The sequence below is a fragment of the Rattus norvegicus genome, chromosome 5 (assembly GCF_021556685.1).
Source record: "Rattus norvegicus strain SHRSP/BbbUtx chromosome 5, alternate assembly SHRSP_T2T, whole genome shotgun sequence".
In the NCBI taxonomy this organism is placed as follows: domain Eukaryota; kingdom Metazoa; phylum Chordata; class Mammalia; order Rodentia; family Muridae; genus Rattus; species Rattus norvegicus.
The window spans coordinates 141,282,972-141,300,061 of NC_141538.1; the positions used below are offsets into that span (position 1 = coordinate 141,282,972).

At 48.3% G+C, this 17,090-nt stretch overlaps 1 protein-coding gene across 5 annotated transcripts; it reads left to right on the top strand.

Moving 5' to 3' along the window:
• The first annotated feature begins 9,738 nt into the window (after positions 1–9,738).
• Positions 9,739–16,674, top strand: Mycl (MYCL proto-oncogene, bHLH transcription factor). 5 transcript variants are annotated; one of them, XM_087548319.1, is made up of 3 exons: positions 9,739–9,986; positions 10,689–11,193; positions 14,085–16,674. In XM_087548319.1, the coding sequence occupies exons 2-3, from the start codon at positions 10,698–10,700 to the stop codon at positions 14,693–14,695; spliced, it is 1,107 nt and encodes a 368-aa protein (XP_087404445.1). In that variant the 5' UTR covers positions 9,739–9,986; positions 10,689–10,697; the 3' UTR covers positions 14,696–16,674.
• The last annotated feature ends 416 nt before the right edge of the window (positions 16,675–17,090 follow it).

Sequence of the window (17,090 nt, forward strand, 5' to 3'; positions counted from 1 at the left end):
TTTTTTTTTTTTTTTTTTTGGTTCTTTTTTTCGGAGCTGGGGACCGAACCCAGGGCCTTGCGCTTCCTAGGTAAGCGCTCTACCACTGAGCTAAATCCCCAGCCCCGAGACCCTGTCTTAAAGAAGACAGAAGGTTGGAACTGCCCATTGACTGCTCTTCCAGAGGGCCTGAGTTTAAATCCCAGCAACTACATGGTGGCTCACAACCATCTGTAATGGGATCTGATGCCTTCTTCTGGTGAGTCTGAAGACAGCTACAGGGTACTTATATATAATAAATAAGCTGACTCTGACACTCAAGATCATCTCTGGCCTCCATTCACATGCCATGCCGCCCCCACACACACACAAATCATACACATAACATCATACAAACACACGCATACATATATACATCGTACCCACATACATCATACCCACACATACACATCATACACATTACTCACACATACATACAAACACACATCATACCCACACATCACACACCCACACACACACACATCACGCACACACATATCATACACACACACACACACACATACACATACACACACACACACACACACACACACACACACACACACACACACACTGGAGGAATGCCTCAGTAGTTGGTTTAAAGAGTATACTGCTCTTGCAGAGGACCAGAGTCCAGTTTCTAGCATCTATAGCTGAGTGTAACTCCATCTTCAGATTTATCACCCTTGTCTATCCTCCTTTGGCACCTGCACACACCTGTATTTACATAAGCACATACATGTAAACTGCCTCAACTGGTTAAAGTGCTTGCTGAGTTTGGAATCTACCATGTTGGGAGAGAATCAACCCCAATGAGTTGTCCCCTGACCTCTATAGGGACTCTGTAGCCTAGGAGTGTGTGTACACGCACACGTTCACAGTCTTGTACCCTATGTAGCAGCTCAGGATGGCTACACGAGTCCTTCAGGCTTGGGGGCCAATACTCCCTTTCCAATTATCAATCTCTCTTAAAGAAGGCAAACTGGAAGAGCCACTTTGGGCTGCAAGGCTGGATGTCCACAGAGAAGGAACAGGAGCAAATCAGATACAGAACTGAGCTCAGAATACCCCTTCCCTCACTGTGCTTGGAAGCTTGGGACTTGTTCTTCCCAAAGTGGAAATCCACTTGGGTTTCTTTCTCCCCAGACCTGACTCCCCATCACTCTCCTCTCCAGCTTCTCTGGCAAACAGTTACACCTTAGCTAAGAAATCACAAGATCATTGCCTCAAACCCCATTGCCACCATTTTTTTTTTAAAAACGCAGAAAACTGATACATAGGAAGTTCTCTTGGCCAGGCCGGTTACCACACTAAGCAGACTGCAGTTTAATTCTGCATTGCATTGCCAAGTGGGGAAACTGAGGCTTGGTACCTTCTGGTCTAGTTTGATGCAGCTTTTAAGTGTTAAGAGACATCTTCTGCGCAACCAGCTTCTTTTTGTGAAAGCTGCTGTTGTCGCTGTGGGGCTGGCCACTTCCTCAGGTTGTCTGCAGAGATAAGCACACAGTCCCCAAGAACCCTTTCTCGACTGTGCTTAGACCAAGGCCACATTCCTTAGAAGGTTCTAAGGGAAGTGTGGCTTTGCAGTGAAACCCAAGCAGAGATAGCAAGAACCACTGATATGGAATGAAAAATTAGCCCTTGATCTGGTTAAACACTTCAAATGCTCCTTTCTCAGCCTCTGCCCCCTGTCTCTTCATTTCTACTGGGAGACTTGGTTTTAGCAGTGCTGGGCCCCAGACTCAGAGCCTTGCCCATGTTACACCCCTCAGCCCCTGGAACCCTACAGATCTTCAAGGCTCAAATTGAATTTCCCTCCTCCTGAAAGCCCTCAACACTACCTGACCCAATCTGATGAATGAAAGTAAGAAGTGCTGTAGTGTGAAAGGAAGAGCAGGTTTCTGGCTGAGTGGGAGGTCATCACCTGCATTCACTCCGACAGTTCCTCCGATGCTACAAGTGGTTCAGGAAAAAGATGTTTCTCACCACACACAAGGGCAAAATGAAAGAGAGATTTTGAAAACTTGGATACGCACCTCCTATCATATGAAAACTAAACTCATGCTTAGGTGTTTGTCTAATACCTGGAATCCCAGCACCGCAGAGGCTGAGGCAGGAGAGTGGAAGGTTCCAAGCCAGCCTATGCTACATTGCAAGACCCTGTGAAAAGAGAGAAGATGGAAGAAAGAAAGAGAGGAAAAGGAAATTCAAATGGATCTAAATATAGAGGCTGGAGAGATGGCCCTGTGTTCAAAAGCACTTGCTCACAAGCGCATGGAGTGGAGGTCAAATCCCAGCCAGCAGCCAGGTGCCGTCACACACAAACCCACAGCTCCAGCACTGAGGGGCTGACACAAAATGAGAGCTGGGGCTTGTGGGGCAGCTGCCAGCCTGTGCAAAAATACAAGTTCCAGTGTCAGTGAGGGACCCTGTATCAAAGAAAAGGAGGTGGTGAAGAGGCAGCCAGGGGTGGTGCACACCTTTGATCCCAGTGCCGAGGGGCAGAGACAGACGAATCTCTGTGAGGCCAGCCTGGACTGCAGAGCGAGTTCCAGGACAGCCAGGGTTGCACAGAGAACCCCTATCCCAAAAAACCAAAATGAGGGGTTGGGGATTTAGCTCAGTGGTAGAGCACTTGCCTAGCAAGCGCAGGGCCCTGGGTTCGGTCCCCAGCTCTGGAAAAAAAAAAGGAAAACAAAAAACCAAACTGAAGAAAAGAAAAGGTGAGGGGACAGTAGAATATGACACTCGATGCCTTCCTCTGGCCTCTGGGCACATCTGTATGTACGCATGTGCGTATACCACACATGCTCGCACCATACAATGCATGCACACGGAGATCCAATCTGTATGTAAGAACCAAAACTCTATTCTTCAAAGACCTTATCAAAGTTAAAAGCTCAGGCAAGCATGGTGGCTCACAGTTGTACTCCCAGCACTCTGAAGGCTGAGGAAGAAAGACTTTGAGTTCATAATCAGCCTGGGTTACATGGGCATTGATGGCTAGCCTAGGCTACAGGGAGACATTAAAAACATCTGTACTGAGGCCCCTTAAACTCTTTCCATTCTCAACCCCTTTTATCTGAGTTTTTATTTTGAGAGAGGATCTCACTGGCTAGCCTGGAGCTCACTATGTAGCTATGTAGACCAGGCTGGCCAGCCTTTGTCTCCTGAGTGCTGGGATTAAGGGCATGTGCCATTACATCTGACTTTACCTGAGAAATTTCTTCATGACTCTGGGTATGTACATTTATAAGATAGGTTTAAAAATCAAACACTGACAGACAAATCAGAAAAATATTTTAAAAGCAATATGCATATATAATTTTTATTATTTTTAAAAGATGAACAAAGGCAGAGTGCAGTGGTGGCTCCCTATAACCCTGGAACTTGAAAGGTGGAGACAGGGGCTGGAGAGATGGCTCAGTGGTTAAGAGCACCGGCTGCTCTTCCCGAGGTCCTGAGTTCAAATCCCAGCAACCACATGGTGGCTCACAACCATCTGTAATGAGATCTGATGCCCTCTTCTGGTGTGTCTGAAGATAGTGACAGTGTAATCATAATATATAATAAATAAATAAAATATTTAAAAAAAAAAAAGAAAGGTGGAGACAGGAGAATTAGGAGTTCAAGGCCAGTTTCAGCCAAACTCCTGTCACAAAATGAAAATAAATTTAAAGATTTATCACACACACACACACACACACACACACACACACACACACACACACTGTAGCTGTCTTCAGACACACCAGAAGAGGGCATCAGATCCCATTATAGATGGTTGTGAGCCACCATGTGGTTGCTGGGAATTGAACTCAGGACCTCTGGAAGAGCAGTCAGTGCTCTTAATCACTGAGCCATCTCACTAGCCCCTGAAAATAAATTTAAAATAAAGAAGGGGGGAGGAAAGAAAATAAAATGATAAGAAAAAGAAAGAATAAAATGAAAATGAATTTAAAGGAACGAAAGAAAAAACAAGAGAGTAAAAAGATAAGAAAAGAGGGCTGGAGAGATGGCTCAGCAGTTTAGACACTCTCTTCTGGTGTGTCTGAAGAGAGGGACAGTGTACTCACATACATAAAATAAATAAATCTTAAAGAAGAAAAGATAGGCAAGAAAAAGAGGCAGCTCACCATACAAGCCTGACAACCAGAATGTATCCCTTACACCACAGGAAGGTGGAAGGACAGAAACTACTCTGACCTGCCATATGTGCCATGACACATGTTCATCCACGACCAGGACCACCAATTAAAATAAAAGGGGCTGGAGGGACAGTTCAGCAGTTAGGAGCTGTTCTTCCAGGGAGCTGAGTTCAATTCCCAAGGCCTACCTGGTGGCTCACAACCATCTGTAACTCCAGTTTTAGGGGATCTGATGCACTCTTCTGGCCTCTGAGGGAACCAGGGTGCATACGCATACACATAGTACACAGAGAGACATGCAGGCAAAACACTCATATACATAAAATAAAATTTTAAAGTAAATAAGAAAATTTAAACCAGGAAGCCAATCTTTTATAATTAACAAAAGTATTTTAAATCCAGGACACTATCAAGAGAGTGAACAAAGGGGCTAGAGAGATGGTTCAGTGGTAAGGGACGCTGGTTGTTCTTGCAGAGGACCCAGGTTCCATCCTCAGCTCCTAAGTGGAAGTTCACAGCCATCTGTAACTCCATTTCTAGGGATCTACCTCTTCTGACCTCCTTTGGGAACCAGGCAGGTATGTGGTACACACACATGCACACAGGCAAACACTCATAAAAATACATAAAATAAATTAATTTTTTTAGACAGGGGTTTTCTGTAGAGCCATGGCTGTCCTCTGTAGGCCAGGCTGGCCTCGAACTCAGAAAAATCTACTTGCTTCTGCCTCCTACGTGCTGGGATTAAAGGTGTACACCATCACTGCTCAGCTTAATTTTTTAATATTTTTTTAAATTGGGCAACAAGGCTTACCATGCATTTGAGGAAGTTGTACAACAACAGACAAACAGCCTACAGAGCATAGCCAAGAATGAAGAACTCGAAGGAGTAGAAAAAGGAAAAATGTCAAGCTCTATAATTAATATAAAACTCATTAGAAGCCCGGCAGGAGGAGAACAACTGTACCAGATAAAAAAGATCAGGAAGCAACAAAGAAAAACATTTAGAGAAGTGTAGCATTATGTTCGATCCAGCACACAGAGGATCACAAGTTCAAAACCAACCTGGGCTACATTGTGCATTTGCTGTGAACTAGGATTATAAAGTCAAATACTCTCTGAAAAAAATAACAGAGAAGAGGAAGTGGAAGAAAAAGGAGGAAAGGGAGCATTTAGGGAATAAAAAAACAATTAGCAAATAAAATTTAAAGTAAAACAGTAAAAAAGAAAAGTCTGAATGGCGTGGGGGTGGGGTCATGATGTGGCAGGTGTCCTTGCTGGAATCATTATCAAAACAACTAAACTAAACTCAATTCTGGCGCTATATCATCGCTCTCAGAGATTAGACTGATACCAGATGGCTCAAATTTTTAATCACATGATTATTCTCTCTGGCATGAATCATCTTAAACTATGTAAGGGTCCACCATGAATCACCTTATTAATATAAACTATTAAGGTCACCATGAATAAGAAAGATATTTTCTGGTACTTGGGGAATTCCAAAACTCTTTTCCTGCCTCCCAAGGACGAGGGACAAAGGGCAGTCAAATTCTTTTATTACAAAAGAGCCATACAAGAACATATGATTAAATTCAGAATGCTAGAGTACAACCTAAAAATGTTAAGAAAAACAGGTGACACATAGAGGACCAGAGAGCAAACGATGTCATTCTTCTCAGCACACCACCAGTTGCAGGAAACAAGAAAGCAACACCCTTACAATTCTCAGGGGAAAGCTAGAATTTTATACCAAGCCAAACTATCAACCAAAGCCGAGGGTATAAATAAACACCACCCCAGAAATGCTGGATCTCAGAGTCTTTTCTTTCCAACCGCACTTTCTCAGGCAGATGTTGGAGGATGTGCTCCACCAGAGTGAGGAAGTAAATCTAGAAAGAGGAAGAAATGAGCTCTAGATGACAGGCCATCAACACAGGAGAGAAGCAGGGGGGATTTCCAGGATCAGAGACTACACTGAGACTAGTGAGACCTGCCAAGAAACCACTAAGTCCAGATTTCAATAGGAAGACAAACCGTCACCAGACAATGATTCTAAGAAAAGAGAAATGTAACTGACGGATTGATAACCTGGTGTGATGTACTAATTGAATTAACCTTTGTAGCTAGTGCGAATGGGAGGGGCGTGTTCCAATTCCTTATAAGTACATAGAAACAAACGAAAAATGGGGCAAGTCAACTGAAAACTGTTTAAGAAAGGAGTAGTTGGCAACTACTTGTTGGACTGGTCACTCACACACAGAAAAAGAGAGAGAGACAGAGAGAGAGAGAGAGAGAGAGAGAGACAGACAGACAGAAAGAGAGAGAGACAGAGAGACAGAGACACCCAGAGAGACAGAAAGACAGAGACAGACAGAGACAGAGACAGAGAGACAGAGAGAGAGCGAGAACTTGAGCCAAGTGGACAAGATAATTCATTAGGTAACAACACTTGCCATGCAAACCTGATCACCTAAATTTGATACCCAGGAGTCCACAGTGGAAGAAGAAAACTGACTCCCAAAAGTTGTCCTCTGACCTGCACACTCACAGCCAGTGACAAGCATGCCAGCCCTCAGACACACACACCTACAAGTATAAGGCGATAATAAAATTAAATCAACTGTTGTCCTTAGGTTGTCAGGCTTGGAGGCAAATGCTTTCCCCCTCTGAGTTACCTACCAGTCCTCAGTTTTTAAGGTAGACAAATAGTCAATGTCCATGCTATTTTGACTATATGCTTATACTGCAAGTAAATTCCAGTACCTGGGCAGTTGGAACAGAAGGATTGACAGAAGTTCCAGGCCAGCTTGGGTTAAATAAGACCCCATTTTAAAGACAAGCAAAACCCCTACCTAGACAAATAACATTTTTTAAAATGCAGTTAATGCCAGCACTTGGGAGGTGAGACAAAAGGATCAGGAGTTGGAGGCCGTCTTAATTACACAGTGCATTCAAAGGACACACTGTGCTAGATGAATCTCTGTCTCAAAGAAACAAAACAAAACACCAGGGCCGGTGAGGTGGCTCAGTGGGTAAAAGCTCCAACTGCCAAACCCAGTGACCAGAGTTCGATTCCTGGAACCCACACGTTAAAAGAAGAGCACTGCCTCCCACAAGTTGTCTTCTGACCTCCACATACACTCAACACACACATACAGACACACTCACACAATACAGACACACACACAATATGTATACATATATGTATGTATATATATGTGTGTGTGTGTGTATATACTATATATATAAGATGTGTGTGTATATATAGTGAGTGTGTGTATATATATATATTTTTTAATGAATTAGAACAATAACAACAACAAAATATCAGATAATTTGGATGACTGTAGGGTAGCATTTGTGACCTTGGTGGATTTATCAGCATTCTGGGTCCAGACAGTAACTCAGAAACCACAGCTGTGAGTCCTAAAAGCTGCAGCATCTCCCCGGAACAGACACACGTGAGACTGATATTTCAAATCAGATGCCGATTCATTCATTTATAAGAAGCGAGGTTTTGGCGCGCACTGGGTTCCTCTGTTGCTGACTGCATTCTTTACCTGTAGATGGAGTTACATGGGGAGCAAAATGGCTTTCAGAGAACTGCTGGGTGAGCCAGAGTATAAGTAAGGTGGGGGATGAACTGGGTGGCTTCAGAGAATGATGTCTCCATCTTCCCTATCTCTGGACCAGCTTTTTGCACCCAGAGAGATCTTGATGCTAATCACTGCTGGTGGTTACCGAGGCAAATTTTCATAATTTCTGGCTTTCTCTGAGGCCTAGTACCTTTGGCTTAGTACCAATACTTTCTTAGTTATATTAATACCTTTGGTTTGGGGATATGGCCTTTGTCCAAGCCTATATATGACCCTAGGTTCGGGGTTGGGGATTTAGCTCAGTGGTAGAGTGCTTGCCTAGGAAGTGCAAGGCCCTGAGTTCGGTCCCCAGCTCCGGAAAAAAAAAAAAAAAAAAAAAGACCCTAGGTTCAATTTCTGCCCCAGAAGAAAAATCATTTTAGTCTTGAGACAGGGTTTCAACGAGTTGGCCAATGCTCAAATGATCCTCCTGGAGTTAGCGTCCCAGGGAGCTAGGATTACAGGTGTATGTATACCATTGTGCTCTCAGAACATTAAAATCTTTAAGCAGGGCATGGTCTAGTCTCCAGCGAGAGAATTGGAACACCCTTGTGTTATAGCAATAGAAGGCTATACTGGGAATATAACCATACCTGAGCCACCGTACCTGGCCTTGTATAGTGAGGTCAGCCTGGGCAACAGAGCCTCCTCCTGCTTATGTTGGCTTCTGCTATTGTGACCAAGACCCCGGACAATGCGGCAGCCACCTCAGACATCTGCAAGCCTCAGAACAAGACACCAAACGGCAGTCTAATCCCTCTGCACCAGGGCTGCAAACAAACCCGGAGTCTTTTCTGGGCCTTCCAGTACAGCACAGAGCAGGGCATGCAGGCCATCTCAATAAAATCTGGTCGGCTAGGTCACTCAGGAAGTCTCTGCATAAATATTGCCAGAAGTCACTCTAGGTGCAGGGACTACAAAGCAAATGAGAGCCAGTGCCTGCTTTCAAGGATGTCCTACACACACCTTAGACACAACAAATGGAAAATGGAGAGATACACACACACCCTGCCTTCTCACCCAACTCATGGGTCATCTCACACCTCCTGTCCCCTGGCCCAAAACAAAGGGAAGTGTTTATCCTTCTGGCTTCAGTCTGTTAGGATGGCGACAGCATGTAGTTTGGAGTGGTTAGACAAAAAGGGTGAGAGGAAGAGAAGGATGGCAGACAACCAGACACCAGACCTTGATGCCAGGTGGAGGATTCTAGATGTATTGGCTGCTATCCTAAGTTACCTTCCTTAGACCTAAATCTCAGGCTGCATAGTTAGTTTTTCCCTTTCTCAGAAGGTAGCCTGTTTATGATAGCACAAAGGAATTATATATCCATTATCTCGGCCAGGGACTCCAGGCAAAACTTCAAACACTTTGATCCCACAGCTAGGAAGCACAAAACAAGGGCCTGAATGAAGTTTCCACACCCCAACACCCCTACACCCCTACACCCCTATCTCTAAAATAGCTCTTAGGAGAGTTTGATGTTGAGGATGAATATTGGGAGTCAGGGCAGTGAAGGGGAAGGGTCAAATGTCAGCTATGACCTGGGGGAGGAGGGATGTCTCACTACCCTCCCTAGGGACAAAGCTGCTGTTGTTTGAACTCTCTCACATCCTTTCCTAAGACGCTCTCTTTTTAGTAAACAAATTCTCCCAGGCGACCCTGTGAAGTCATTACCATCCCTCCATTTCACCGGTGAAGCTGGGGCTCCGAGGGATTATATACTGGGGCTTCCTAGTCCGGAATCTTCGCTGCTATTCAGGTTTGAGCCACTGAGCTAAAGAATAGGCTAACGGTTGCAGAAGCGATGGGTTGAAGAAGCCTGGGTTCAGAGCGGAGCGCCGCCAGGTGGCGCGGTGGAGGTGCAGTGTGCGCCCCCCCCCCCCCCCCCCGCCTCCACCAACACCACCACCACCTCTGTCATGGGTGGGACGCACCTGAACCAAGTGGGGCGCGCCCTGGGAAGTAGACTAGCAGGGTGGGGCGGGGAGCAGCTCTAGTGGCTCTGAGTAGGTGAGGAGCTCCGCTTTAGTTAAGTCGCCTGGACCGCGGGAGCCTCTGGAAGAGTCACGCCTCCAACAGGAGACTGCGGGGCTGCATCAGCTCTTCTGCTCTGCACTCCCCAGCGTACAATTTATTAGGGAGCTTCAAGGGATAGAATAGAAACGACCAGTTCAGCCAGGAGGTGGGGCCGGCCCCACCTGTCGCCAGCGGAGAGAGGGGCGGGAGGGGGAGGGGCTTGTCTCCTAGGGACCACCCCCCCTCCTGGTCCCCAAGCCCCGGGCACGCGACGAGATATAAAGCAGTCGGGAAACAATGCGCCTGCAGATCGCGCTCCCGCGTCGATCCCGGGAGCGTCCTGGCTGCCGTGTGCGAGCGAGGCGGGGGGAGCGCGCGCAGGGGGCGCGCTCGTGAGTGCGGGGCCGCGCGCTCGGTGGCGCGCATGTGTGTGTGTGCGGGCTGCCGGGCTTCCCCGAGCCGGCGGGGAGCCGCTCCGCTCCAGGTGGCGGGCGGCGGGAGCGAGGTGAGGCTGCGGGTGGCCCGGGCTGGGGTCCCCGGGGGACCAGCGGGCTGCAAGGCTGCAGACTGCCTTCGAGACAGCGCGCCCCCGCCCGGCCCTGCTGTGCCCCGGGAGCTGAGCTCCAGGCGGTGCTGGCAAAGTTTGCTTTGAACTCGCTCCCCGCAGCCTGATCGGCCCGCTGCGAGCTGCCCTGAGCGAGCTGACCCCAGGCCAGGCTTCCCAGTAGCAGGGACCAGGGCGCGGGCTGCAAGCTGGTGGGCCTGGGGAGGGACCAGAGCCCCGCAGCCGGCTGCAGCGAGGGACTCGGAGCCGCCTCTTCCCTCGGCGGGCACCGCAGTCAGCACGTCTCCCCCTTCCCTCCCGCAGGGAGCGGACATGGACTTCGACTCGTATCAGCACTATTTCTACGACTATGACTGCGGAGAGGATTTCTACCGCTCCACGGCGCCCAGCGAGGACATCTGGAAGAAATTCGAGCTGGTGCCGTCGCCCCCCACGTCGCCGCCCTGGGGCTCCGGTCCCGGCGCCGTGGACCCTGCCTCTGGGATTAGTCCCGGGGAGCCGTGGCCAGGAGGGGGTGCCGGGGACGAGGCGGAATCTCGGGGCCATTCGAAAGCTTGGGGCAGGAATTATGCTTCCATCATTCGCCGTGACTGCATGTGGAGCGGCTTTTCTGCCCGGGAACGGCTGGAGAGAGTGGTGAGCGACAGGCTGGCCCCAGGAGTGCCCCGGGGGAACCCGCCCAAAGCGCCCGCTACCCCGGATGGCACTCCTAGTCTGGAAGCCAGTAACCCGGCGCCCGCCACCCAGTGTCAGCTAGGCGAGCCCAAGACTCAGGCCTGCTCCGGGTCCGAGAGCCCCAGCGATTCCGGTAAGGACCACCCCGGGCTAGCTAAGAGGGAGGCACCCCATGGGTGGCCAGAGCTCTATCTACCGCTGTTTGAGATCAGGTGTTAGATCTTAAAGCTTCCCATCACCTCCCCATTTTCTGACTGAAGCGGTCGGTGTAGCCCCCAGCTGTGTCTGTCTGGCACGTGGGTGTGTTGGTAAACAGTTTGGAGAAGTGGGGAGGGAGCCAGCGTCCCTCTGATGGTGATTGGAGCCCCAGGGGACCAGGGCGACTTGGTGAGGGTTGGCGCTTCGAGAGGACAATACTCGGGTTGGACTGTAGGGGATTTCTGTCCTTGGGAGGTTGAAAGGGTTCCCTTAAGAGTCACTCCAAGCTTGAAGCTTTTTTGTTGCTGCCTCTTTCCCTGGGAAACTCACACTTCCCTAAGGGAGAAAAGACTAAGATACCTTTTGTGCAGAACCAAAAAGCCTTCCTCCACTCGAAAACCTTGATCTCCTGCCTTCTGTACTTTAAATTGCTAATTCTTTTCTCTTACCCCAGTCCCAGTCCTTACTACTTACACATCTCCATCTCTTGTGACCAGTGAGACAGGTGGGGGGCGGGGGATAAACGCTCCTCCTAACAGATGGGAAAACTGAGGCTTTGAGACAGGAAATAAGTGAGCCCCAGCCTCCTGCTGTCTAGCTGCCTTTTTCCCCCCAACCCTTTTCCCAGTGATCCTTGATGTTTAGAGGGTCTTCCTCATAGCTTCTTTGAGAAGAGCTACACGATTGCCTGTTGCTTTGGCTTTGGGAAGGTGTCCAATCTCCCTCCCAATACATCTGTGGGCTTCAGCTGCTCTTCCACATACAACATTCCTACTCGCATCCTACTCGGTCCCATCTCTGGGAGAAGACCTGGTATTGAGGTTGCACTCCAGGCCTCTCTCCATCCTGATGAAGAGCAGACTTCACTGAGGTCAGACCACCTTGCTCTTCCCCAGCCTCTGAGAGCCCCTCTACCCCCATTAGAAATACAGGAAAGAATGCTATTGGGGGTGTAGCAGGAGGCTGTAGGCACATTCACTACGACAGAGAAAAGCCACTGCACCGAAAGAATGGGCTTTTGAGAGGGAACTGGGGAACTGGATGTGGAAGTTGTTCATATATGGAGGGAAATGAGAACAAAATTAAAAGTCTCTTTTTCTTCGACGCATTGTGTTAAGGTCATTTTTTAACCTGCAACAGGAATTTATGGTGTCTAATGGCTCAAATAAGGAATCTTGAGATCAAGAAACTATTGAAGGTCCAGCTGTACAAGGGCTGTTAGAGTAGAAAGATCATCATTTTGGAAGTTTAGAGATCTTGATTTGCCATCCAGACCATCATGAAAATAACAGGGGATGGGACTGATCTGGGCCTCCATTTCTTCTTTTGAAAATGAGGAAGAATGAACTTGGATGTCCAGCTGAGGACATCCCTTATCTTGTAGAATCTGACACTACTTTCTGCAAAGGAGAGTGGTGTCTTAAATGATACCTTCCTTAGATACAGCCTTCTGCGCTGTGAGATTTAACAATGAAAATTAAAGGTTTGGGATGTAAAGAAACTTGAATCGTTTTCTGACCTGCCCTTTAACCTGAACCTGTCTGTGGGCTCCTGGTTCACTCTCTGGCCACATGGCCTAGAACAAAATGCAACAGATTGCAAACAATGAGGGGGTGGGGTGGGGAATGTGACTGACGGCACAGCTCAGCCAATAGGGATTAGGGGCTGGGGAAAACAGCATTCCAAACACTGCTTGGGCAACCAATCACAGGCTTTGAGGCCAGGGGGCTGAATGGTCAGGTTTTATTAATGGAGAAATAATGCGATTGTCCACACAATGGAAACCTTCCTGACAAAGGGGCTCAAGCCTCCTGGTATGCAAAAGAGGTGGAGGACGGAGCTCTTCTGTTGCCGGCCAGAATGCTTTAAAGGTGGCCTTCTGCGTCGAGGACTACAAGACATGGGGGAGCAGGAGGGTCTTTCCCTAATTGCCTGATCAGATTGGCTTCATCTCACAGACCTTCCAGCTAGGGAATGGTAGGGACACTTCTTGGTGTATCCAAGTCCCTGGCATTTTGGCCTTTGTATCTGGGTCACTCTACTGTTCCGCCTCTGGTGCAGCTCATTGGGAAATGGTCGCTTGTACGTTTGCAAAGTTCCCGAGGCTCTCGGTGACCTGTGATTATAAATACGACCCTCTCCTGGTCCAGAGGTGGGGGTGGGGCGGATGACCGATAAATGACGGATGGCTTTAGAAACCCATTGAACCCAGGAACAAAATGCTCCTGAGGGAAACCCTTCCCCTCCCCTCCGTGGTTGAAGAGAACCGGTTGTAGCCCTCCATTCTCTGTATCTTCAGCTGAAAGGATAGCAGAATAGAGAGGTGGGGGAATAATAGGATTTATAACTTGTGAAAAGTAACAATCCCCAAGCGCAGGCTGTGCTGGGCCGGAACAAAGGGTAACTCTGCCCACAGACCCCTCATTTACAATTCTGATTGGGCATGAAAGAGCCCGAATGGGGAAGATCTTTATAGCTAAACTTTGTCCCAGGCCAGTAGCTCTTTCTCTCCATCCCCTTCAGTGGGGGAGGAGAGAGCCTGTAGAGACTGGGGGCCATTGGCTTGGGTCTACCTTTTGTTCTTACCCAAGCCTTGTTGTGCAGAAGGAAACTGGAGACTATTCCCCCTGTTTATTTCCCCCTTCACTATGGCATTTCTCTGGTATAAACGAATCAGCAGTCCTCTCACTTCAGTTTAGTGATGTGTAAAACACGAACGTGTCATCTAGTCTCACAAGCCCAGTTGAGAACTGAGGCCGTAGGGTGTGTGTGTCTATGTGTTCCTCATGGGGTACATTTCTTCTCTTCATATCTCTTCTTGGACAGAAGGCGAGGAGATCGACGTGGTGACGGTGGAGAAGAGACGATCCCTGGACATCCGAAAGCCAGTCACCATCACAGTGCGAGCAGACCCCCTGGACCCCTGCATGAAACACTTCCACATCTCTATCCACCAACAGCAGCACAACTATGCTGCCCGTTTTCCTCCAGAGAGCTGCTCTCAAGAGGGGGATCCTGAGCCAGGTGCCCAGGAAGAGGCTCTGGAAATAGAAGCTCCCAAGGAGAAAGAGGAGGAGGAGGAGGAAGAGGAGGAGGAAGAGATAGTGAGTCCCCCACCTGTAGAAAATGAGGCTCCTCAGTCCTGCCACCCCAAACCTGTCAGTTCTGACACTGAGGACGTGACCAAGAGGAAGAACCATAACTTCTTAGAACGAAAAAGGAGGAATGACCTCCGCTCACGGTTCCTGGCCCTGCGGGACCAGGTTCCCACCCTGGCCAGCTGCTCTAAGGCCCCCAAAGTCGTGATCCTAAGCAAGGCATTAGAATACTTGCAGGCTTTGGTGGGGGCTGAAAAGAAAATGGCTACGGAGAAAAGGCAACTCCGGTGTCGGCAACAGCAACTGCAGAAAAGAATCGCGTACCTCAGTGGCTACTAACTGACCAAAAAGCCTGACTTCTCTGTCTTACAGACACAAGCTTATTTTTTAACCTCTCTCCCCCTCTTAGTAATTTGCACATTTTGGTTACAGCGGGGCAGTCTGGACAGTAGATCCCAGAATGCATTGCAGCCAGTGCACACACAATAAGGGCTTGCATTCTTGGTAACCTCGAAACCCAATTCTCCCTCTTCTCTGACTCATGGGAATGCTGTCCTTCTCTGGCGCCTTTGGCTTCTCAGCAGGCAGCTACTGTGGAGATTTGGGGTCTGCTTAGCTCACTAGCTCCTGACGAAAGGCTGACAGATGCTATGCAACAGGTGGTGGACGATGTCGGGGCTACAGCCTACATGAAATCTCACACTGTGCTGGAGCTTTAGGCTAGGAAAGGATGCTGCTCTCACTGCTGTCTCTGGGGATGATATGAGGACAGCTGGGCCTGGATACTGTCTCCCCCAGGCTCTGTTTTCCAGGAGACCAGCGAGCTGTCCTGGGCAAAGACAAGCTCGCCAACTTGATCAGCGTGGACCATTACCTCATTGTCAGACACTTTACAGTAGCTGAGGAGTGGAAACCTTTAAGATATATTAGGATGTTAGGCCACACCCTTCCCTCCACTCTCAACGCTATGACTTTGAGAACATTGAAAGGGCTTGGCCTGTAGAGTCTTTGTCCCAGAGCTCTCTGGGCCTTCTCTGAGAGGGACCTTTCTATCCTCACAAGGGACCTTTTTGTTTCTTCCTGCCTTTGTTATGCAATGGCCACCACAGCACCCTTTCACACAGACCAGAAATGTTTCCCTGGGACATAGGGAAATGGGGTCGCAGCCCAGGACCTGGGGAAGACTTGGCATCCTGACTCATGAACAACGTTCCGTGCCCAGGTTTCCCGAAGGGCTATTTGAAGCCCAGCTTGGAATCTTTTCTCTGGCTGGATATAAGGTGCCTCGGAAGAACGAGCCCTATCAGCCCTATCGCTTCCTCTTTTCCCACCTGCCTCTCAAGTCAGAGCTTGACTCTGTCTACATTCTGCCAGAAAAGTGCAAACCTGTCCTTCTCCAGCAACTTCAAGGAGTTTGCTGGCTCCGTGGCTACCATCTTGGTTCTCTGCCAGCCTGAGTCACATCCTTTCCCCCAGAATCTGGGCCTTACAGAGAGATTCAGAGGGGAGCCACTCGGATTCACCTGATGCCCCAGAAGGTGCACTTACTCCCTGGGGCCTGTCAGGGTGCCTCTAGGAGTGCGACTCCGCCAACTAGGAGAGTTTGCTCCAGCCGTCTTCGGCGGCTCCAGGTGGAATCTAAGTACAGCCCTCAATCTAAGAAAGTCACCCCAGCTAGCAGCAGTCAGGCGAGCATCCTCGGGAGATCCTAAGCTTTGCCTAAAAGAAGGATCAGCCTTTCCAGAACTTTACCCAGGAAGGCAAATCGCTTCCTGCTGGCCCTGGGCTTGGAAGTAAGGGAACGGTGTGGGGGATAGACAGTAAATACAACTTTTGACTCTCAAAAAAAAAAAAAAAAAAAAAAACAGCTACCACTTCCAAATCGGCTCCCAACCATGATGGCCTCCACTCGCTTCCTGGCCTCGAGTCCTAGAGAAGGCTTTGGAAGTAGCTGTTGTAGCTGTTGGGGTAGGGCTTCTAGGCACCAAGAAACTCCCGGAACTGTCTTGGGAGGACAAGTGGTGAACAGGCTAACGTCTCATCTGAATGGCTTGTGTTTTATGAGCTGCTGCTGGGTTACATGCTGTGGGCGTCCTTTTTTTTTTTTTTTTTTTTTAATACTGTATTTTTGTATGCTTTTTTGCAAAGTGGTGTTAACTGTTTTTGTATAAGAAAAAAAAAAACCCTCCTGTTGCAAGGGTCTGGTTTATTTTGAAAGGCAAGTTTACCTGAAATTTTGTATTTAGTTGTAATCATTAATTGCTTGATTTTAAACTGTTGCCTTCTGGGACATCTTCTAATAAAAGATTTCTCAAAAATGTCCGAGTGGGGGTAGCACATGCCATCTGAGTCTTCCTGAAGCAGAGAACACTGCTTTGGAGTAGCCACAAGCGATCTGGGTGGCTGCATTTTTCTACCATGTTGCTAACCTGGTCATTCCACTCCGGGTCCCTGAATGCCCTTTCAGACATGTCTAAACAATACCCTGTCGGCTTAGTACTCTGTGAGAGCAAAATTCTCTAGTGAATTGCAGAGTGCTGAATTGTAAGTTACGAGGCTTGAAATCCCAGCTCTACCACTTCTGTGACCTCTTATCTCTGCCTTTCTAAATCCTCGATGCTTTATCTGTGAGATGAGGGTAACTATTTCACCAGGGTTTTCCGTGTTTTTTTTTTGTTTTGTTTTGTTTTGTTTGTTTATTTGTATCAGGTTTCAAGTGAAGTAGTAGACCTTG